The sequence below is a fragment of the Durio zibethinus genome, chromosome 1 (genome assembly GCF_047325235.1).
Source record: "Durio zibethinus cultivar Kanyao isolate XHJ-2024 chromosome 1, ASM4732523v1, whole genome shotgun sequence".
NCBI classification, from domain to species: Eukaryota; Viridiplantae; Streptophyta; class Magnoliopsida; order Malvales; family Malvaceae; genus Durio; species Durio zibethinus.
Window position 1 is genome coordinate 27223154 of NC_143162.1, and position 24109 is coordinate 27247262.

The following is a 24109-nucleotide window of genomic DNA, read 5'->3' on the forward strand; positions in this document are numbered from 1 at the left end:
TGGTGGTATAACACATCATTCCATAGTGCCATTTGTATGACGCATTTGAAGCTGTTTAGGGTTTTTCACTTTTTACAATTGCTTCATATATTGTTGGTAGCTCTAATATAGCTTCATTTGATGACAGCCTAAGTAAGAGATAGAATTTGTTATCCAGGTTACAAACAAACCTAGAACATGCTCGAAACTCTATGAAAATGCAAGCTAGTCGTAATATAGCTAAACGTGTATTTAAGGAACGGGATGGAGTGTTTGTCAAACTGCAACCTTATTGACAGTGCTTTGTGGTTTGTAGGCTTCATCAGAAACTGGCAAAGAAATATTTTGGTCCATTCCAAATTATCAGAAAGATTGGCCAAGTAGCTTATGAAGTGAAACTTCCACAGTCTACAAAGATACATCATGTTTTTCATCTTTTTTTCCTTAAAGCATTCCATAAATAGCCTCAACTTATTTCTGTTAAGAATAATGACTCAAATCTCATAATAGATTTATTTGGGATTGGTTAGATATTGCTTGATGGATAATAAGACTTGCAGAAAAAGAATTCTAAGAGAAAAAAGATTCTCAAAATGTAAGTTTGACTTGCAGAAGAAGAATTCTAAGAGAAAAATGATTTTTAATAGGCAAGTTTGTATGCTTATAAATAGGTGAAGTCTCTATAGGATTAGGTATGAAAAAAAGATGTAAGAGAGTTGTGGAGTTTTATGGGATAGACACCCCATAAGACTACTAGAGATTTACATCTTATACGTGTGTATGTTTGTATGGTGCATATGAGTGGACTAGAGGAGACTAAGAAGGTCCACATAGGTATGATGAATGGGTACATATGGGTATATGTTTGTTTGCGTTGAAAGAGTGCACGTGGGATGTATTTGTTTAGATTGAAAATATTCCATAGGACTAAAGGAGATTGAGAGAGTCTATGGGTATTAGTTACGAGTGTTTGATTTGATATTTGTTTATAATCTTCTACAACTAATAGATATTGTTTCTCATCTATAGACATAAGTCGATTAGACCGAACCATCTTAAATTGTTATCACTTATGTGTTTAATTCATTGTTTGATTATACTTCCGCTGATATGAATTAGATTGGGGCTTTTGGCCTAACAATTTCATGCCCTTTACCAGAGGATGCGATTAATGATCAACCAGTTCTTGAACTTGATAGGATTATCCAAACCAGACAAGTTCAACACAATGATCAATTTCTTAAACAGCTCGTACAGTGAAAAAATCTACCACCTGATGAAGCCTTCTGGGAGTGGGAACAGGACATTGCCTTGCAATGTCCTCACTTCAACGTTAAGGACAAGGTTGCTGCCGAAGAAGGGAGCAATGATAGAAATCCAAGTCTGAATAATGGGAGTCAGCTGCCAGCCAAGGATCATGGCCCAAGTCGTGTCAGAAAAGCCCCTAGCTGGACCAAGGATTTTATAATGGGATGAGAATAGATTTTGTTAGTATGCATGTAATTCCTATACTAGCTGGTGAAATATTACAAAACAGTTATTGTATACCTGGCAGTAAATATATAAGCTGTTCTGAATGGAAGAAAAATACAGAAAAGTTTTCAATCATTCTTTCTTACTATTTTTTTTCTCTCTCTTTCTCTCTCTCCTTTTCTCTGATCTTTTCCCAAATTTTGTTGGCGCGTATCAGTATCATAACTATATTTCTGCAGGAAATATCAGAAATTGCTGTTAATTTGATACAGTAAAGCTAATAAACCATCAATCTCAAATCCTGGGCATCTTTTCTTGAAAACCATGGCAAAATTGCGGCCTTAGGAGAGTTTCACTAATTACCTGAATTTGTTGTGTGAAAGTATTAGTCCACAGTGAGCCTCCAATATATGCATTAATAATATATATTATATAAGCAAATAAATTTGAGGTTGCTGCTCGCTTTGGTAGTGTAAGGCAAGTTATTAACTTCCAACCATGTACGATAGTTTGATCCTTTTTCTATTTGCTTGAATTTACAGGTGTTCCTCTGCAAAGCCACTCCAGATTCTAGTTTTAAAATGTCAAGTGGAAGAAACTAGAATTAGCTTGAACAACATCAAGCAAACATTACTCTGAGCTGTTCTAGAACTGTTGGATTTTCTCCCAGGAATTTGATGAGCCATGTAAGAGCTGCAGTCCCATGACCTGCAACTAGCGTGAAAGCTGTTCCCGGGATTTTAAAGGTCAAGGAAGCAAATGAAGAATAAATGAGTTTGAAATTGACCCTAAACTTTTCCTGCTCATCACCGCTGGGTTCTATGCTCATTATCATGTTGCCTATTACTTTGAGAGTGAACTGTAAAACGGAAATGATTCAGTCCACTTTCCAGATAAAAATTAACCAGGAAATTTGCTTTACCATATTGAAAACTCAACTGAAGAAGCATCTTCAAGGACTAATACTGTTGACCCAGGCCATTGGTCTAGTGTTTCAATTGCCTGACGGTTGATAAAGTATAAGTATTTTTTCAAACCATCAATAAAATGGGGTTTAGCTATCAGGCGTCTAAATCAGAACATAAAGAATGTTTCATTTGGTTACGCATACCAAAAGCAAATTGTATTTGCCAGAGGAGTTTGAACAACTTTTCGCCTATTATAGGCCAACCCTAGCTACCAGGGATCCCCTCCATTGCTTTTGGTGACAGCCATATATGCATTAAGCGGAAAGCTGAGAATACAAATAGGAACACGAGAATGTACTCTGTCAGCCGAATAAGGAAAAAGGAAAGGTCAGAAAAATAGGAAGAAAACAAATGCTAACTCTCTGTATACAGATTAAAGTTGGGTCAAAACAAGATCATGATAGCTAGAAAAACTACGTACTTGCATAAATAGCCGTTGGCTTAGACATCAACCCGGTTTTGTTTTCTGGTATAAAAGAGAATGCATAAACTGGTCTTTGATTATAATCTGAAAGCAAACATAATTTAAATCATTGAAGACATAATCGGAATAATCTGAAGGAAACTTCAGAAATAAAACTGTTTTCCTTTGTGGTTAGTAAACATTTACTTGCAAATACTCGATGGTTGTATAATTTTGAGCTTTTGACTGTGACATGTATGTTTTTTTATCAGTGGATGGACGAGACTTTAAACAAATTGAAACGCTTTGCTGCGTAATAATAATATAACATGCTGAAAATAACTAACAAAATGTTTCTTCTATCATAGAAAATATACATTCCTTGTTGAGGATCAGATGATCAGGAATCTTTGAAGACGTGTTCCCAGACATAGAGCGTTTTCCAAGGTATGCTCTTCATCTTGAAGATATCATCATATTCCAAGAATTCTTCTCAAGTATCTTGGTCACCGGATTAGGTTTTTTTTTTTTCTTTTCATATAAAAAAAACTCCTGACATCATTTCCATTGCCAGTCCAGCCTGTTCCAGATTTGTTTTAAAACTGTATTATACCAAAAAGATTTTCAATTAAACTCCAGAGTTACATCAGTATGGATAGTCTTGCTCATATAAAAGGGCCTGCTGAATATGAATTCTTAAACTATTAACTATCATACTAATGTAATGTTATACCAATATTTGTATGCAACAATCAGCCAGCCACGCAATTGAATGAATAAAAAAGATAAAATAAAACAAAGGGGCACAGTAACAAAAAAAAAAAAAAAACCGCTGATCCGAGGAAAGTGATTATGGTTAAGGAAAAGAATCTAATTGAAAACTTTACAAGCGCAAATATAATCTAACAAGATTTGCACGCTGGGATACAATTCTTTGATTTTATGTTTGAAGTCGGGACAGTGATTAATTCAAATTCTTTCCCCCTTAGCCTCGGGTCTGCTAATATACCAAAAACACTTGCTGTGCAAAAACCATTAGGGGTTTCCTTTCCTTGGAATACATATTCATACATCAAAGTTATATACCATCTCCAGTGGATAATTATTCTATAGAAATAAAGATTAGTTACAACATCATTTAGCTATCAATTATGCAATAAAATTAGACCCTAATCTCCCTAAACAACACATTGAAATACATTTCTACTCCAATGGTGATAAAGCCATACGTGAAGTGACACTGACACAAAGGGACTGATCCGACTGACACTCTTTCACAACCTTAACCTGCAAGGCATACACATACTTACATGTACAAGATGCTATCTTGAACGAATTTTCTTATGTTTTCCAAGCATTAGCTTCAAACTAGAAACTAAGCCCTCTGGTTAAAATCCAAGTGACGCTGTCCATTGAGAGTTTGGTTGTTGGTGGATGACTGAGGCATCTGTAGCTGCTGCTGCTGTTGGATGGTCTGCTGGACAGCAAAGTGATGTGGAGTGGGTTGGTGGGGTAAAAATTGAGGAGGTAGTCCTCTATTGAAAGGATTTCTATTCATAGCCGACATTTGACCAGCTTGTATCTTAAGCCGTTGCACTTCTTCCCTCAATGCTTCATTCAGAGCTGCAAACCATAGAAAAATCAACACTAAATATCTATAGGAATTGGTTATGCTATAATGACAACATCTATTTGTTAACTCCATGGACCTGATTGATGACCTACTAGGATTGGTTATGGTATTATTATGACAATGTCTATCGGGCAGCTGAAAACCATATGGAAACAAAAATGTGACATTTTTTTACATGCCATATTAACTAAGTCCTTTTCTTTACACTTCTAAATTTATGATTTATTTCATTAAATTATGAAATGCACTGGACCCACATGATGCAATAATGGCAGAGTTTCGATGGTTTTATCAACTCCATCATAACTGATGATGGACTACAAAAATGCAATCACTTTCATTTATGATGCTCCCAGCCACCACCAGTATAATTGCAGTATGTAGTGCAAAAGTGCGAAAAGCATGCATACCATCTCTTAGCTGTGCTTCTTGCTCCATAGCCTGTAGCCGTAGTTTGAGTTCCTTATTCTCAGTGGTCAACCCAGTAGTGTCTCTCTGCATCATAGGAGAAATATATTAGAATTGGTACCCATCCTTCATGTGGGTGCATTAAACAAATATTTGAGCCTCAACGATGCAAGGCAGGTGCTTTCAAGGTTAGCAACTTCAGCAGAAATTAGCGGATAGGACTCTACAAATACAGTCATATCATTAGGTGCATGATAACTAAGCAGTCCCCGTGAGAACCACATCAGGTAAATAGTGCAAACTAGACAAAGCAAATAAGTAAACAGAAATTTAGGCAAGGAATCTGCAGGAGCAACCAGCAAACCGATCATCAATCAACAATTTAGGCAGACATGACTATTGACACGTCAACCAAAGGAAGCCATGTAAAGTACACATGTATGCTATTCCTTCTTCAAAAAGCACATTGATTAGATTAATACTTTATGAATTTACAACTGGATAACTAACAAAGGAGGGCTAAAAATAAGATGATTGAAAAAACAAACTTCTAAGGATTTTATAGTATTACTAGAATTATATTTTATATGATCAACGATAATATTTATATTCAGCATATTTTAAATTGTTTAGGTTATTTTAGACTGATTACCAGGTACTTATCTCATTTCAGTTTCCAGGAGCTTAGGTTCATTGAGAAATTATGAAATGAGATTTTTCACTAGCTATCTCTTTTCCTTCCATTGTTTCTAGATTTCTAGCAGAGTTTCCTCTATTTCTTTCTATCATTTTCCCCCTCTGATTTCCCTCTATTTACTTCTTTCTTCCTCTTTCCTAATCCAGTGCTACATCTGTAACTGATCATCTATGGAATCTTATAAGAAACCACACTGATATGCTTGATAATAACCAGTAATATGTGGAAAATAAAGCGGAAATTTTCAAGTACATGCTTGTAAGAAAATTTAAAGGTTAAAATACCTGTAGCTAGAAAATATCAAAGTAATATCTCTTTGCACTAAATTCATTTAAAGACAACACTAGGTTCCTGAACTAACTATGAGGTTGAAATACTAATAGGGAGGCAGATCAGAAGGAAGATCTGCAAAGGGAAATAGTGTTGTTTTGTTTTAGGAAGCATTTGGATGAACGGTGAAATTAATTTCGGTGAGATTGAAAACAACGATTAAATAAAAGTGAAATTAATTAATGTAATAGTGAGATTGGTTACTATAACAATGAAATTAAAATCAGTAATAAGATATATATTTGGATAGCAAAACAAATGTAGGGGTGAGGTTAAGTCTCATAATTAGAGAAAATGACTATTAAGGATATTATATCAAAGTTTGTATATAATGGAATTTTTACACATTTATAAAGTTAATAAATAATTAAAAATTACTAAATTTTTTATTTTAAATAATAATTTGGTAACAAATAATTGAAAATTAATAAAAATAATTATTTTAAAAAAAGAATGATAGTAATATATTTCATAAATTAATATTCAATTATTTATTTTTTCTTATTTTTCTATATATTTTTAATTTTATTTACATTTTAAAATCTTAAAAATTTTTAGTCACTCAAAATATTGATACATATTATTTCATTTTAAAAATGATCATATATTTTATGATAATTTATTCAATTATTTTTTACTTATTTATGAATTTATTTATATTGTTAGAACTTAAATATAATAGTAGGGTCATTTCCTATCAGCTTAAGCTTTTGAGATAATTGGTTATCCAATTTAACATGGTATTAGAGCTCTTGAATTAGGATCTTAGAAAACAAAACCCTTTTAATATTTCTTCACCTAGTGTTTTGTTGCCCATTGGAGTGGGCAATGCTTCTTTAATTTTTCTTCAATTGGTTACCCAATTTAACATGGTATTAGAGCTCTTGAATTAGGACTTTAGGAAACACAACCCTTTTAATATTTATTCACCTAGTGTTTTGTTGCCTATTGGAGTGTGCCATGCTTCTTTGATCTTTCTTCAGCTAGAAATTTTTTCAATACTTGCGTTCTAGGGCAATCCACACGCACCCTTTTAGAGATGTATGGGGCTGAAGTTAAATCCCAGTCCAACCTACACAGGCATACCCACTTTAATACCAAAAGTGGTGGATATATAGAAATGTACAAATTTAAGCATGGAAAATTACTCCTACTGAATGCAGATAGAAAAGGTACACAACTATTTCACATGCATTTCGATTTTTTCCCCATCTTATTCAAGGATTCATCAATGATTTTTATATAAGGTAACTAAGTGTATCAGAAATAGAATTTGTAAAATAAAATACACAATGGAACTTCTCAAAAGGTGCAAAGTAGCTAGAGATACTGGCAGCATTAATTAGATTAGATGGAAGCAATACAAAGCCTTAATTACATTCCACCCTAGTTCCAATGAAGAGAATTCTATGCATATATACGACAAAGAAGTATCTTGGAAGTTGATTTTTCCCCTTAAATTCAAGTTGGTTTGAGAGGAAGAAATTAAAACTACAACTTATTAGCAGTCAAATAAATAAAGTCCCCAATGAGAAGGATAAGGTCTCCAACAATAATTATGATTATCACATATGCGATCTGACCTATAAATGAATCTGCAAGCATGCGTCTCATGCATATAATAATATTTATATAAAACTTCGAACCGGTGGCTATGCCAAGGTCTAATTAAGATAAAATCAGCGAAGAGCAGACTTTAACAGTGGAAATTGGAAAACCATGTCTAAATGATTGAGGTATTATTGTATTATAACAAGTAAAATAACCAAAAAAAAAAAAAAGTGAACATTTGAATACATGAACCCGGAAAGTTCAAATTCTAGAAAGGAGCAAAAGATAAGATTTTGGAGGTGTGAACTGTAAAGCTAAACCAAAAAGGCATAAGGTGCATTTACCTGTAACATTGTGACCTGTGCGGAGAGATTGGTAGCTTCTGTCTGAAGAGTCTGAACCTTCTTCTCCAGCTCATTCGTGTATCGAATCTTCCTCTCCTTTGAACGCGCAGCCGATTGCCTGTTAGCCAGAATTCTACAACACAAAACAAACTTCATTACATTCATAAGACAACATATTTTCTACTACTGATTTTTTAATTTAAGGAAAGTAATTACTATACTATATTAAAAACAAAAGACAAAAAAAACAAAAAAAAACTGAAAATTAAAAGAAATAAGAAACTAGGGGGAGGATTGACCAAAGAGGCAAAACACAAACTTGACTTCGGTGAATAACAAATCAAAACTCAAAGAGAAAAACAAAATTAAGGAAACAAGAAGAAGAAGAAAAACCATATAATTACCTTTCTTTTTTTAATCAACTAATAATGAATTGTTGAAAAAATTCGACATAATTTAATTTAACTTAAAAGAGAAAAAAAATAGTAGCAAAAAAAAAAAAGAAAAAGACTATCATGGGAAAATTGCACCTTTTAGCTCTCTTGGGATCAATAAGGGCAAGCTCAGCGAGTCTATCAGGAGCCATAGCCTTCTTTACACCATCAACGGTCATCAAAGACTCAACCTCAAACGACGCCGTAGTCGACCCATCCATCGAGTTACTATGTCTATGGTGAACTCTCTTCTCTCCCACCCCTCCTTTCCCGCCAAATTTCTCATCTCCAGCTCCTGCGGAAATAGCGGGTCCAGTCAACCCGAATCCGTCGAAGAAATCAGAGTCAACAGAAAGACTACGGAGGTGGGAAGAGTTATGCCTAGGGTTACTGTGGGAGGAGCGAGGGGGGTGGCCGTTGGACGAGGAGTCGTCGGAGGAATCGGCGGGAACGGGGGTAACGGGTAGCGGAGTGGGATTGGAGGAGGAAGGTGGGAGGTCAAGGGAGGAAAGATCGAGGTCGGAAGGGTCGAAGAGGATAAGATCGTCGAAACGGAAAGTTGTGTCAGAGTGCGCCCGCCTGTGGTGAGCTCCACGTGGAGGCATTTGGTCTATCTCTACACGCAGTTTTTTCTCCATCTTTTTTGAGTAGAAATAGGCGGAAGATACGGCGGCAGCTGTGGTCCGGAGGAGTAGATTAATTTTTTAGTATCAATTATTATTTGAGTTGAAAAGTGCTGAGAAATATAAGCGAGTTGAGAGCATGGGGCGGAGGATAAAGGGTTGTTAGTTGAAAAAAGAGATATACGTACCAACAGGGTTGAACTAATTTAATAATAATAATAATAAGAAAACTTTCTATTTTATTTATTTATTGGAATCTTTTTTCTCTCTCATTTTTCTTTTTTATAAGTGTATTTTGACCTTCATTTAAATTTTTTTTATTTTTAATTTTTTTTAGGACTACTTAACAAAATACTATTAGTATTTTTTAAGAAAAACTCCATTATCGAAAAAAGAAATTTTCATTTTTTTGAGAAAAAATTTATTAAAAAATCAAGGTGCATGCTTATAAAGTAATTATATTTATGTATTCAATTTTTACAAATAAAATTAAGAAAAACTTGAATATACATATAAAATAAATTTTGAGATTTTGAATTCAGAAAGAATTTAAAAAATTTTTAAAAAAAAATTTGTTAATAAAACTCTAAATTTGCAATAAAGATAAATTGGAGAGGTTGCATCCGATAATTAGGGATTTTTGGAGCTCTAAAAGTTTTCGACAAAAACAAGACTACAGAAATAAAGGTGAGATGGAAAGGCAGACTGACATGATGGGTCTACAGAAGTTATGCTCCTTGGACTTTTGTACATTTTTTTTCTTGTCATTGCTCTGAAATTTCTTTCTTTCCCTAACTCTATAGTTTACAGCACAAAGATTCTAAAGATATTGATTTTTGACCAAAACAAACAAAAAATCATAGTAAATTGATTAATATATAATTTAGGTATAATGATTGAGATTAGTAGTATAAAATATGTTAACGTTTGCTTGGGTGCAAAATGGAAGTTAAAGTGAAACAGCAGCGTGTGGGCAGTTGGCCTCTGGCTTACGTTATTCATCCTTACATTGGTAAATGGCCACCGTGTTGTGCACGAGCACCAGCAACAGAGTATCAACTTTGTTTTTTCTTTTCTATAATCGCAAAAAAGCATGGCACGTTAGGATTTAGGAATACATTGCAAAAAAGTGGAAATTGGTTTTTATTTTTCTTTTGTAAAGGTTATTAATGGCATAGATTAAAATCGAAACCGGATAATTGATCAAATCGTTCGAAGCAGTAATTCGGTGTTAGAATCGATCTGATTTTAGTATTGGATTGATTTTATAATTGATTCATGGAGAACCGTCTGGAGTTATCGATTTAATTAAAAAATAAATGAACCAAATATTTTTATTAAATCGGATAAATTTGAAATATGCTTATAAAATTATTTTAAAATTATAATTAAAATTAGTTTTTCAATAAAATGTATAGTTAACTTATTATTTAATTATTTATTAAAAATAACTTATTTTAAATTTTAACAAGTCAAAATTAAAGATAAATTACAAGTTACAAACTTACAAAATACAATTTATTTTCAAATCAAATATTCACAGTGTTCTGAGGGTATATTTTCTTTTTCAATGTTAATTTCTTTTTGCTTATATTATGTCTTATATTTTAATTTTTTAAATATCAAACTATTTGAAATATGATTTTTTTCATTTATCATATTATTGGTTAATCTATTTAAAGTACTTATATTTTTAAAATATTTTTATTGATTTGATAATTAATCTAAATGATCTAACAATAAAATGAATGATATAGTGATTTGGTATCTTAAAGTACGGATCATCGTTGTGTTAAATTCTAATAAATATTTGATGAGTTTTTAGAATCTTATAATACCATAAAAAAAGTGAGTTTTTAATTTCGAGATTTTGAGTATTATTGAGAATTTAACATTTTTCTCCTTAATCAAATTACTTTGAACCAAACATGAGAATCAAATACCCATCATCAAGATTCTGGAGGAAAATTTATAGATTTTTCTAAACCAAATGCACTCTAAAGGTTTTTTTAGTTGCAAATTCTTTTAGTTGGCATTGATCAAATTAACATGAAAACAATTCTACCACTTACCTAAAAAAAAATATTGCTAAAAAAACAATTAAGAAAAATTTGTATTTGCAATAGTCAATAGATCTTGCTTTTAGTTTTGAAGATTGATAAGAATGCAACCTGTCATAACATTAGGTAAGCAAGCAAGACCTACTTCTTAGGCAAAAATGTTAACATAAGCCTACAACCTTATTTGCCTCACCAAACATCTAATTTATCAAAAGATTTGAAATTGCTTAAAATGTAATGCTATATAATATAAACAAAAAATTACAACATGATTTTGGCCAAGAATTCACAAAATTAGTAATGTTGTAACCAAGTTGCCATAGTAAACAGCATTAGAAAATCATAGTGCTTAGCATGATACTAATTTTTCTTCAATTTTGTGAACATAAATATGAGTTAAAATGATGTCAAAAGGTTTTAGAAATCATAAATACAATGTAATTACATTTATCTTAATTTTTAAAATACTTTTGCTTAGCCTTATAGCATTTTTATCTTTCTTTTCGATATTATTATTGTTACCTTTTATACACATAAAAGTAGATTTAACTTAACCAATTATTTAAGGGTTTTTCCTTTTGTGTCGTTTATTTCCATACGTGCTAGAGACATAATGGTGAAAACCATTTAGTTGTCTAAGTAATTAAATAGCCATAAAATTTTCTTAGAAAACCAACCATCAGTAACATTGGCAAGATTGTTTTATTGTAATTAAACTTTTTATTTGTACATAAACAAAATTCATACTCATCTTTTTTTTTTTCCTTAGAAAGTTAGAAAAGAAAACTTATTAATGCTGGAGATGTTTGCTAAATTTGTCTTCAAAATGTTAAAGATTTGTAGAATTTTATTTTTAATATGTATAAAGAAAGTTGCTACATATTTCGACACTCTATCCCTCAATGCAATTCTTCTATAGATGGGGGAGTACATGTTTTAGGTCAAATAAAAATGTGTGACTGAGAGTTACCTTTCTATATATATTGAAAAATCTACCAAAATCCCTCTGAAAGGTAAGTATAGCGGTGCCATAAAAGATAATTCAAATATATATGAATTTTGAAATATTATGCTATTTAGTTTAAAGCTAACATCAGAATCCATTAAGGTAAAATATTATTGATTGCTTAAACTAGTTTATAGACTATCTTCTTTTTCTTCATTACCACCAATCATCTTCTTTCAATTCCAAAATATTATTAAACAAAAAAACTAACCCATATCTTGGGCCTTTTCATCTTATAATCTTTTTTTCATTTTTATACAATACGAGAATTATTGATTTAGATACGAATTAAGCTTTTGTTTTTTAATCTCTTCCATATTGAGAAAATTACTCTCATGTAGATAATTGGCTTTTTTTTTTCATTGCATATAAATAATCACTTGTATTTTAATTTGGAGTTTAGTTCAATTGGTTCATGTAACTACTCTTAAGAGATGACATTTAGCAAGTTTGAAATTCAAATCATAGCACCTACAATCCCTTTTTCTATGCTAAATTACTACCTCTTTTGTAAAAAAGAAATAACCACTTATATTTTACTAAAGTAGTTAGATGGAGTCTATAGCTTATTGATTTAATTGTTAAGAAATCTTAAAAATATATGGAAGATGAAAGTTTGAACCTTATCATCCCAATCCCATATCATGTGGATAAAAAAATAAAAATAGTTAGATGGATGATGGATTGAATATAAATTTTTATACTAGAATTGTTGATCTTTCTATGTTAGAAAAAAAAAATTGTTGGTGAATTCAACCATTTGAAAGTTAAGGTGCATGAACAATAACAAGATTTGTCACTCTCATAACCTAATTAAACAGTTGATTAAGTGATAAACACATACTTACCAAACAATAAAAATTTTAGGAGTTCTTTGGCATTACCTTTATATAATCCATTTATTCTATACAAAGTTGCACTTTCAATCTTTAGCTAGATAATGAGTATATATTTATGTGGTTTTTATTCACTTTTCAAATTATAATTTTAAAATTAAAGCATAAATAAATAGAACTCTTAAAAAAAATTTTCATTTATGAATGATTAAATAATAACACTAGATAAAAATTTAGAGCACCTCAAATTTTCTTAAGATACAAGTAAATTTCAATGTGGTATTTTGATTCAAGAGACTAAGAATTAATTAAGTATTTTATTTTTTAAACCATAGCAATTGAAGTACTTAAAAAGTATGATGAGAATACCAGATAATATGGATAAACTTCATCATTTTATCTGATATTCTCATCAAAGTAAAATGAAATTAGTAATTTTGTTTGTATTTAAAAGTTTAGGTGATAGAAGGCTATCTCATTCCAAGGTCAAATCATGTTGCAAGATTTAGCAAGGATTTACAAATTATCCATTAATAGAAATTACTAACAACAAAAATTATACTTAGATATTATAAGCGAAGTATATGATTTTTACCAATTCAACCAATTTGTTAGAAAAATTAGTAATTTATAATAAAGTATTAATAGTACTAAATGTCAAGTTGTTTGATTATTAACTTGTTTTTTAGTTTGGTAAATTAATTTAAAAGGTTTTTGGGTGAATATAAATAAATTGTTATGTTTTGGGTTATGTGTGTGGTTGAGTTGTTATTTTAGATAGTTGCAAGACATCTTGAAAGAGTTTATGAGAGAGTTATTAGGTGTAATGGGTTTTGGCATTATATAAGATAGTAAAAGAAAAAAGAATTGGTGATTGTAATCTTGAAAGTTTATTAATGAGATTTGTGGAATCTATTTATAAGATCTATGTATTCTTTTGTTTATTTATTTACTTTTACTTTGGTAATTGGTATTTATCATAAAAGTGGAACCAGAGCTCGAATGAAGACAAATGGGGATAAGATACCATAATAATTTGTATCAAAACTTAGTTCAACACATATATGATAATTTGGTGAAGATAAAGATGAAGACACATAAAATAATATCAAACTTTTATTGCAAGTGGAGTCAAATATGTTTAAAAATTGATGATTTAATAAAATTTGAATTAAGATGAAAATTATTGTGAATCATGACTTGAATCCCAAATATTTAGTAAAAGATATTTTAGAGATATTTTTGGATTCATTGGTAATATTGTTTGATGATTAAGTTTTTTTTTATTGGTAAATGTATGCTTATAAATAGAAAGAGTCTTTATAGGATGAGGTATGTGATATAAGATGTAATGAGGGTTATAAGATTTTATGAGATTAAATGTGTAGACATTCCATGTGACTAAAAGAGAATGAAAGTGCCTGTAGATATAATTTTTTTTATTGTTTTAGGTTTGAGTTGAGATTATTTATGTTTATAAGTTGAGGTTGATTTGTTTGTTAGTTTGAGAATGAACTATAAGTTGATTGTTTGAATGAATTGTTGATTTATTTGATATTTTATTTGATATAATTATAATTCTCTATAACTAGTAATTTTTTTTTTATTCATGAATGTAGTTTAGTTGAATATGGAATTAAGGCCTCATTTGGTTTTAACTCGACCTTTAGTATGTTGTGTTTAACTCATTTTTCCCAATCTCACCATTATTCATATTTAAGTAACATCAATTGTGTTGCATTTGAGTGTATGGATCGCACCAACACTAGTTGAAATTTAGATCTTTAGGGGTTAATGGATAATTGGTATCCTAGTAGATTTTTTTATCTCTTTTTTTTTTTATTCTATCATGCCTTTAAATGAGTTTTTATTTAAAAAAAAAAAACTAAAATTTGTTTCTTTTCTTCACTTTTTTTTTCTTTCTTCCTATTTTCTATCACTATCCCAAATTCCTAGCCCTAAATTGGATCATTATCCATATTGTTACCTCTTTTTCTTGTCACTTATTCTATTTTATTGTCTCCTTCAACTTTTGTTGAAGCTGTCGATACTTTGAAGCTATTCAATGAATAGGGTTTTAATCATTTAAAGGTATGATTCTTTTATTTTTTTTATCCAAAATAAAGATTGCTTTAGATTTTTCTATTTTATTCTTATTTGATTTATTTAAAAGTTAAGGTTTAAATGCAAAATACTAATAGTAACTTGGTATTTTTTATTAATATCATAGATTAACAAGTATCAATCTAGTGGGTGGATGTTTAATTGTTCAAGGATTATCTCTTTCAAAAAATTGAAAATCATGAAATTGAGCAAAATTTAAATATAATGAGGTAAGACTTGATGATTTTTACACGATTATAGATGTTGTATTTAGATTGGGTTGTGTTGGTAGTTGAATTGGCTTGTAAGTGATGCATTCTTTCTTTTCATAGAGATGGTCTTGAAAAATGTTCATTTAATTTACAGTAATTATTTAAGTTTTATTGCTAAAGAGTTGTGTTGAAGTTTTATTATGGCCTTTAGCTTTTTAAATGTATGATTTTGTAGACATGTGATCTAGTGTTTTGTAAGAAGAAATGGTGTAACCTTTTTAGTGTTTAGTCTTTTTAGTATCCTTTAGGTGGTGTTTTATTAGTTTTGTTTTGAACTTGCATAGAACTATGTTATTTGCTTTGCTAGCTTTTAGCTAATTTTGTAATCTTTTAGTTAATTAATAAACTTTTTTGACTTAGGGAAAAAAAAAAAAAAAAACAAAAGACCATACCATGTATACTACTAATTTTTAACATAGTGACACCATGGATGGCGATAATAGGTTTTAGCTAAAGCCTAATTTTTTTTTTCATTATTTTTGGTGAAAATGAAATTAATGGTGGAATGTAAACCACATTGGTGTTCCATGAACTGGTGGTTTTGTTAAATTCTAATAACCATTGGATTCTGTTATACAATTAAACATATTTTCTATCAAAGAAAAATGTCTCTTTTATTTATGTATATCATCACCATAACATTCATAACAAATCATGATAATTGGTGCGATAGACAATCATTTCACAGCACAATTTTCTCATCTGTTTTATGGTCCATTTTCCATATTATCTTTATTATATTTAGATTCATGTTTACTATGCAAAAAATTAATAAATAGCTATCAAATAAAGAAAACCTTTAAAAACTTATCACTTTAGTCAAATTTCAATTGGATAAATTGATTGAATTCAAAGGGTTATCTACCAATTGAACTATAAAGAGATTTTTCAATAAATTAAGTTGGATCACCCCAGGGTGAATTAGAATGAACCTATATTTATGAATTATTTCTTTAGTACTTATAAGGAGATTAGAAATTTGGAGACACTAGTTATGTTCTATTATCGAAGCACAATCTAACATGAAGATAGGCCACATTATTTTCTCTATCAAGTTTCATAATTCAAAGTTCTCCTTATGTTGCCTTCGTTTCTATGAATGCATTAAAGAATATTCTCTTACTTAATGAATGTAAACCATTTTATTCCTTGTATGTTACTTTTATCTTTTTTTGTTGAATTATAATATTAGTTTATTTCCTACTAATATGTTATGTTTGAAATAATTTGATAAGTAGTTTATTAAATTTGAAATAATAATAGTTGGTGAAAACAAAAAATACTGTTGAGGGTGATACTACCTTAGCAACCAAATCTACTTGAGATGACAAGCTCATAATGATATTTTGTGAACTTTGTATGAATGAAGTGAATGTTGATAATAAACCGAAAACTCATATGATTTCAAAAGAGTGAAAAAATGTTATTTCCCTTTTTAAAGCTAGGACCAAAGAAGCTATGAAAAATTTCAATTGAAAAATAAATAGGACACATTAAAAAAAGAGTGGAAATTATGGACTGAGTTACTTATGAATTCTATAGATTTATGGTGGTGTTCTTTTAAGAAGACAGTTGATGCAACTAAGGAATGATAAGCTAAAAAAATACTGATTAGTGTTACTTACATCAATGTTATAATATGTTAAGTTAGTTAAAATCCATATTGATAGTCATCTTTGGAATCTTGAAGATAACATTTAGTCATTGAAAATTATGTAGGAAAATAATGATTATAAAGTATTTAAGAAGAAAAAAATTGAGCTACAATTGAATGAGTTATTGTGACAAATGTTTAATGACATTGTGGCGATTAAAAAGCATACATGGGCACATTCATCAAGTGTTCTTTCAAGTAGAGTTTCTAGGGCGGATGCTACACCTATTGAGAGGTCTGGGGATCTAGATGAACATGATAATGAGAATGAGGTTGCACCAAAAGATGAAAATATATGTAAATACCTTTTTGGAGGCATCTAATTGAAGCCAATAGGTTATTGAAATAGTACAAAATAAAGATAAAAAAACCAACTCCAATGAAAAGACTATTAGAAAAGAAATTGATCACTCAAATTGAAAAATTATGTGATGGTATTACTAACTAAAGGAGATTAATAAATGAAATTGTGTTTCTTTGCTCCCTATATTCTATTTCAAATAAAATGGATGCATTGCATATTATGGGAAATGAAATTCCAAGAAAGAGTTATCCGTATTTTTTTACCATCAAATATTTCAAAGTTCTAGTAAAGTGAGAAGTATTCTTGAATTTAAATCTGGATCTTAGGGCTTAGTGGCTTCAGTGTGAGTATGATGAACAAAATGCTACTACATACTTTTTTTCCTTATTAGCAATACCTTCATGTGACTTTAAACCATTCTAACAAACACCTCTACCACCACCTCTATCAGATCCTTGTGGGTCATTGATGTGAGATAAAAGCAAGTAATTATATATTTTGGTTTAAGAACTATCAAAATATGGTATTAAGATATTTTGAATTGTTGTGAATATATATATGTATAGGTATGTTGTATGTTTCTTTTGATGTATGGTTATTTTAACTTGAACCCAAATGAAATGTTGTATTATGCTTTTATTAAGGTACCTTATATTATATCTTAGTGTATATATGTAATGTTATTGGTAATTTATGATGCAATGTCATAAAATGTGAATATGTGTTTTTATTTTTTGTTTAACTTGTCTTTTTTTTTTTTTAACTTATGGATGACTTTAATAATTTGCGTGAAAATTTTGTGATAAATAATGATAATGTTGAATTAAATGAAGATGGTTAATAGAGAATAGCCACAATTGTTGCATAAGTTGAGCATAATAATTATTATGATGTAGAAGATAATGCAATTAGTAGTATAATGGTGTACCATAAAACTTATTTTACTAAACAAGTATGTAGGAATTCAAATTATACTGGAGAAAAGTTGGTGCGAGAGACAATAAATGGGCATGATAGTGAATAGTTTTAGGATACCAAAGAATATGATTTATTGTTTGTTGCATGATTTGCAAATAAGTTATTATTTAAAACATAGGAATGTATCTATATTGGAGAAATTAACATTATCATTGTACAATTTTGGACATAGGCAAATAAATTTTCACACAAGAGAGCAATTTTAACGGTTGGGAAAACTATTAGTTGAACTTTTTTGATATGTTGTATATATATGCTCAAATGGGAATAAACACAATTAAACCAATTAAAGGTCAATTCGTGGAAGTACCATCTCACATTCAAAATGATACAAAATATTAGCCATACTATAAGGTAAAATTTAGAGATATGAAATAAATTTGAGATAAAAGTTATTAATGATTTTAATCTCATTATTTTTATTTGATTGTAGGATTACATTAGAGCTATAAATAGAACTCATATAAAAGCTTGTATTTCTTTGTCCCAACAAATACCTTATATTAGTAGGTAAGGTGTACCAAAACAAAATATTATAGCAGTTTATGGCTTTAATATGTCTTTCATTTTTTCATATCATGGTTGGTAAGGTACGATACATAATAATTGAATTTTTTTTCAAACACTTAGAAGGCAAAACTTGAATATTCCACACTCTCCACCATGTTAAAGATTTTATATTATTTACTAATGACTTAAGATAATTTTATATTATTTTTTAAATAATTTTATGTTCAAAATTATTTTTGTTCAAAATGTAAATAATTTTTGTAATTTCTATTTTTTGTAGGTAAATATTATCTTGTGAATTTAGGATATCTATAAATGGTTGATTTTTTAGGACCATACAAAGGAGAACGATATCATTTGCTTGATTTTCATCGAGATAATCATCGTATATAAAGAAAAAGAAATCTTTGATCATGCATATTCTTCATTGCATTTTGTGATTAAACGAACATTTGGAGTGTAACAATGGTTTTGTATAAGTACTTTCGAGACATGCTAGATCAAGTGATGAAGATTTTAAAGAATTTGAGAATATGATTGACATGCCAACTTTTACAAGCAATTTTGATTAAGGTGAATCCGGTTCTGTTAATTATAGAGAAAGTGATTGCGAAATTACAATGTTAAGAGAAACAATATTGGCTAGTCTAATGTGTTCGTCTTTCCATACACCTTAGTCTATTATATAATTCTAATAAAACTTTGTATGTTTTATAAAGTTAATTGTTTTATTGTATTAGAAAAATTATTCAAGTAAAACACTATAAATATTTTAATGGTTGTACTTTTACAATCATCTTTGTTGTTTTCTATAACTTGCTCTAATTATATAAAAATTCAATATAAATTTTTACTTATACATAAAAATAAAAGGTAGCTTGTTGTAATTTTTTTAAGTATATTTTAGTATTTTATAAATTGAAAATGAGCCTTCACTATGTTGTAAGTCCATTGTTTTATAAATTGGAATTTTAAAATGATGATGCCTAAATTTTTTTCTTCATTTTAGTATTTTATTTCAAATTTTGTAGATAATTATATTAATATAATCAAATTTGTTAGTTGTAGTAATGAATTTGAGAAATATTCTTATTATTATAAATATGATGTTGAAAGTGTATGGAAGTGAATTATTATAAATACATCAACTCAGAGCAAATTTTAGTAATAATTTTAATATTTCTTAGTCTTAATATACAATTTTAATCTAAAAAAATGTCATTATTTATTAAATAAAATTTTTAGATTTTAAGTGTTAAACAACATTAATATATATACATAAAAATAATTCTCAATATGTAATAATAAGAGTATTATTTGATATAAAAATAGCTTTACTACTATTGAACTTATTAACAAAAATATTATTTGATAGTAAATAATTTTAATAATTTTTAATTAATTATGAATTTAAATATATCAAATATATATTATAAATTTATTATATATAAGTTTTAATCTAATGTCTTTAATGATCATCTTTTATTTTCACTATACTTCATCTTTTCGCTACTACTTTTTTTACATCAAATACATATTTCACTATTGATTTTAATCTTACTACTACAGTATCCAATTTTATCACTACAACGACTAATCTTACCACCACCATAGTTTTCAACTTCACCGAAATCAATCTCATTGCCCATCCAAACATATTCTAAATTTTAATTTTTTAATGTTTTATTATTTGATTTTATTTTCACTAATTTAGATTAAATGAGCCCTCTAGCTAACAAAATTAAAAATAATGAAAACATAGTTTAGAATAATAATAAAATTTCTCTATATCTTTTTTTGTTGAGAAAATGTTTATAAGTATACAAGTCTATAAATATCTGTTGGTACATTTTGTACAAGTGTGCGTTTATGTGTCTGAGAATTTCATGTCAGAATACGCATAATATATTAATCATTCTCCTTGTCAAATCATACCACCATGATTTTTTTAAAGTAAATTATTTTTACGATTCTTAAATTTTGAGGTAAATATCGTTTTGATCCTCAAACTTTAAAAAGTAATATATTGATTCTTATATTTTTATGATTATAACAAAATAGTCATTTTGTTAGAAAAACCATTAATGTAGTTGTTAAAATGACTTTAAAAATAAAATTACAAAAAAAAATAATGATAAATTTTTTTTACTTATTACAATTATAATAATATATATTTACTAAGAAAAAAAATAAAAATTTGATAATTATATAAAAAAATAAAATTACTTTTTTACCTTTAATTTTGTTAATAAATATTTTTTGGGTTTGGTTTTAGGAAAAAAAAAGTCAATATCTTAAAAATGAAAATTACCTATTTTTTCAAATTTATTTGTTATTTATTTAAAACATACAATTATACTATACATTATCTTAAAATATTTTATCATGTAGTTTTCATTTATTTACAATTGAAAGATAAATCCATGCAAGATATATATGAACACAATCATATATACTTATTTGTTTAGCGATAACAGAATGAAAGCCTGACTTAAATTATTGGTAGTTGAACAATATCACAATTCAAAAGTTGTTCATTTTCATAGCGTAAGTCCTTAAATACATTGAAGTAAAAATTTCTCTTGAGAGTTGTACAATGCCTGCTCAATAACTTTCTCTCTTTTTTTCAATTTCTTTTCTTTTGTTATGTTATAAATTTTTTTTCTTTTCTTGTTAATGGTCAAATAAAATAATGGGAGAGTTAGGTGGCATTTTTTCTACTTGTTTTGTAAATTGCCAAGGCAGTTTTCATACTCAAATAAGAAAATTGCCTATTAGCAATTGTTTCATGTAAGGATTGGGCCACCTATTATGGGTGGACCTAAATCTTTTACTCTTACATCTCGTACTCACACAAAATGGGTGTCAAACTCTCATGATCTCATAAAGTTTTTTTATATTTTTGCATCAAGTTCATACAAAGAAATAAGTTATGCGACCAACATACTTCGAGAAGTAAGTAGCTATACAACTGTCAAGTGCATATAATAGCTTATAATCACGTCTAATCGCTTATACAACTATTAGGTATGTATAATAACTCTCAAGTACACGTAGAGTAAGTATGCAACGTCCTAAATACATTCAGTCACATTTAAAATTTTACACGATCTCTTTTTTTTCAGATTGCATAATATATTTTTGTATTTTGTCATAACGTATAGATTCGTGGACCTATCACTAGACATAAATTTTAGGAGTCGACATCAATTTTTTTTGTTAAGGTACGATTGGCCACCTGACTGAATTTGTCCCATTTTAAAGAGAAATTTCAAATTTAATTCGAGTATCTTTAAAAGGTACATTCTAGTCTATAAACTAAATTTAGGTTTAGGAGTACAGTTACACATAAAAAATGTTATAACACTTTCACTGTGCCCATCTAAAAAATTGTACCAGTTTGATTTCAAATTATCTAAGCCTTAAAATATGTTTAAAATTTACCAAATAATTTAATATTGAAAATTTTTCTTAAATTATTCAAATATGTGGGTAATAATTTAAGAGTACTTCCTCACCTCAGTAGTATTCAAGGAGACTATTTATTATATTTTAAAGAAGCTCCATCATCGAATTCACTTAATTTTGTTTTCAAAAATAAATATCTATAAACTGGATTTATAGTCAGAAATATCCTCCAATCTATTAGTAAAATTTTTTATTGAAAATTATCCTCCAAAACTTTTTATTGAAAATTATCCTCTAATATATTAATAGGATTTTTAAAAAAAATTTAAAAAATTTATTTAAGTCCTCTAATAGTTTGGTAAGACTTAATTTAAAATTTAAATCTTCCAATAATTTGATAAGACTGAAATTTTTTTAAAACTTTTTTTTTAATTTGCAAAACAACATCAATTAAAAATAAACAAAACTTATCATGCAAATAATATAAAATATCATGCAAAAATATTATTAATCATGCCAATATAATATTATAAATCATGCAATTAATAAATCACACAATTGAATATATTAATAACCATGCAATTAATTAATAATCATGCAATAATAAATAAATATGCAATTAAATCATGCCATATTAAATTATGCAAATATCATAAATCACACAAATACTAAAAAATCCTACACCAAAATCAAATATTAATTAAAAAATAAAATAGAAAAACAAATAAATAAAATAAACAAGAAAAGAGAAAAAAAAAAACCTTCACAGCCCAAATGGACCGGGTTAGAAGCCACTCGAGTCAATCCTAAGGTCACAAATCCTAGAGCAGGTTGAAGCTGTAGATTTGGTTCCTATTTACTACTTAACATGGCACCGTTTTTGTCTTCAGAATATAAAACAAAAAACAGCCTTTTGCTTTCGTTTTCAGTTTTCCTCTCAGAAGCAGACTCTTCCTTCTGTACCAGATGGACAACCTATGGCCCAGCAAAGTCCAGACTCCAATGGAAGCTTGCAGTATCTCATCCACCACCTTATGCCGTTGCTCACCAGTGATAAAAAAGCCAAACAAAAGCCCTTTCCTAAATCTCCTTTTCTTTTCAAACCCATAACGAACTCGAACCCAGAAGTTAGTTATCTTCCTTAGGAACCGGTGTTTGTTGTCCGTTGTTTGTGCCAGAAGCCCACAAACATTCATCTGGTTCTTTCCTTCTTTTTTTCATTGAAATGTTGAAGCCAAAACTCATAACCCAAACCACCTCCTTCACCGTCAATTTCATCGGTAAAAACATTTAAACTCTTCTCATTTTGGTGGCATCGTTTCTGTTGGGACTTTGGGTATAGGTTATTTTGGGGTATTTTGGAGCTGTTGTTGTGGGTTTAGATAGGCTTTCTATTTACAGGCTGATTACTGAAGTTGTGCTACAAAATTGATTGAACATTTCTGTTGAATTCCTATGCTTTACCGTACTTGAAATGCCTGTACCTCCTCGCTGAATTGTTCCATGTTTGCTAAATATGTGTAGGATGTCACTAAGGTGCTAAATTGCTCATTAAAGCCTTAGTATTTTAAATTAAAGAATGATGACTTGGAATTAGCTGTAATAAAAAAATGAGATGATTTAATTTTAGCTGAAGTTGAAAATAAAATGGCTTGGTCTTGGTCAAAGTCGAAAAAAAATGACCTAGATATAACCAAAGTTGAAAATGAAAGTGATCGGATTGAGTCAAGATAAAAAATGACTTGGTTTGAGCTTAAGTCAAATATGGAGATGAACGGACTAAGCAAGATTGAAAAAGAAAGTGATCGGACTAAGCTAAAGTAAAAAATGAAGGTGATAAGACTAAGCAAAGATCGAAAATGACTTAATTTGAGCCTAAGTAAAAAAAAAAAAAGATGACTAGACTAAGCTATAGGTGTCAAACTTGATAGTAAGCTACCTTAGTTTAGTAATTAAAGTTGCATCAAACTTTGCTTTCAGGGCATTCCACATCTCTTTGGCTATCCATGAGGCTAGAACTCGTGCTTAATATCATTTTCCATACTGCTAAGCAACGTAATGCATATAATGAAGTTTTTCTTTTTCCAAGCATCATAAGCCTCTTAATTCTCCTATGCTAGGATGTATTCTCTTCC

General features: G+C 29.1%; 1 protein-coding gene and 1 long non-coding RNA gene across 2 annotated transcripts; both read right to left on the reverse strand.

Moving 5' to 3' along the window:
* Nucleotides 1-1501: 1501 nt before the first annotated feature.
* On the reverse strand, nucleotides 1502-2920 carry LOC149520507 (uncharacterized). The gene is made up of 4 exons (XR_016343264.1): nucleotides 2842-2920; nucleotides 2564-2686; nucleotides 2392-2454; nucleotides 1502-2311 (listed from the first exon to the last, which is right to left on the reverse strand). It is a non-coding gene; the product is annotated as an uncharacterized LOC149520507 (long non-coding RNA).
* A 927-nt stretch (nucleotides 2921-3847) lies between these two features.
* On the reverse strand, nucleotides 3848-9046 carry LOC111312208 (transcription factor VIP1-like). Its single transcript, XM_022912273.2, has 4 exons — nucleotides 8317-9046; nucleotides 7787-7919; nucleotides 4867-4951; nucleotides 3848-4446 (listed from the first exon to the last, which is right to left on the reverse strand). Exons 1-4 carry the CDS (start codon nucleotides 8856-8858, stop codon nucleotides 4199-4201), a joined length of 1008 nt encoding a protein of 335 aa, XP_022768008.1. The 5' UTR covers nucleotides 8859-9046; the 3' UTR covers nucleotides 3848-4198.
* Nucleotides 9047-24109: the final 15063 nt, after the last annotated feature.

Coding starts and splice junctions, on each gene's coding strand:
- LOC111312208 (XM_022912273.2), bottom strand. CDS start 8,858: ATGGAGAAAAAACTGCGTGTAGAGATAGACCAAATGCCTCCACGTGGA. Junction 4,952..7,786: donor CACAGGTCACAATGTTACAG/GTAAATGCACCT, acceptor CCTATGATGCAG/AGAGACACTACTGGGTTGAC. Junction 4,447..4,866: donor AGAAGCACAGCTAAGAGATG/GTATGCATGCTT, acceptor TATGGTTTGCAG/CTCTGAATGAAGCATTGAGG.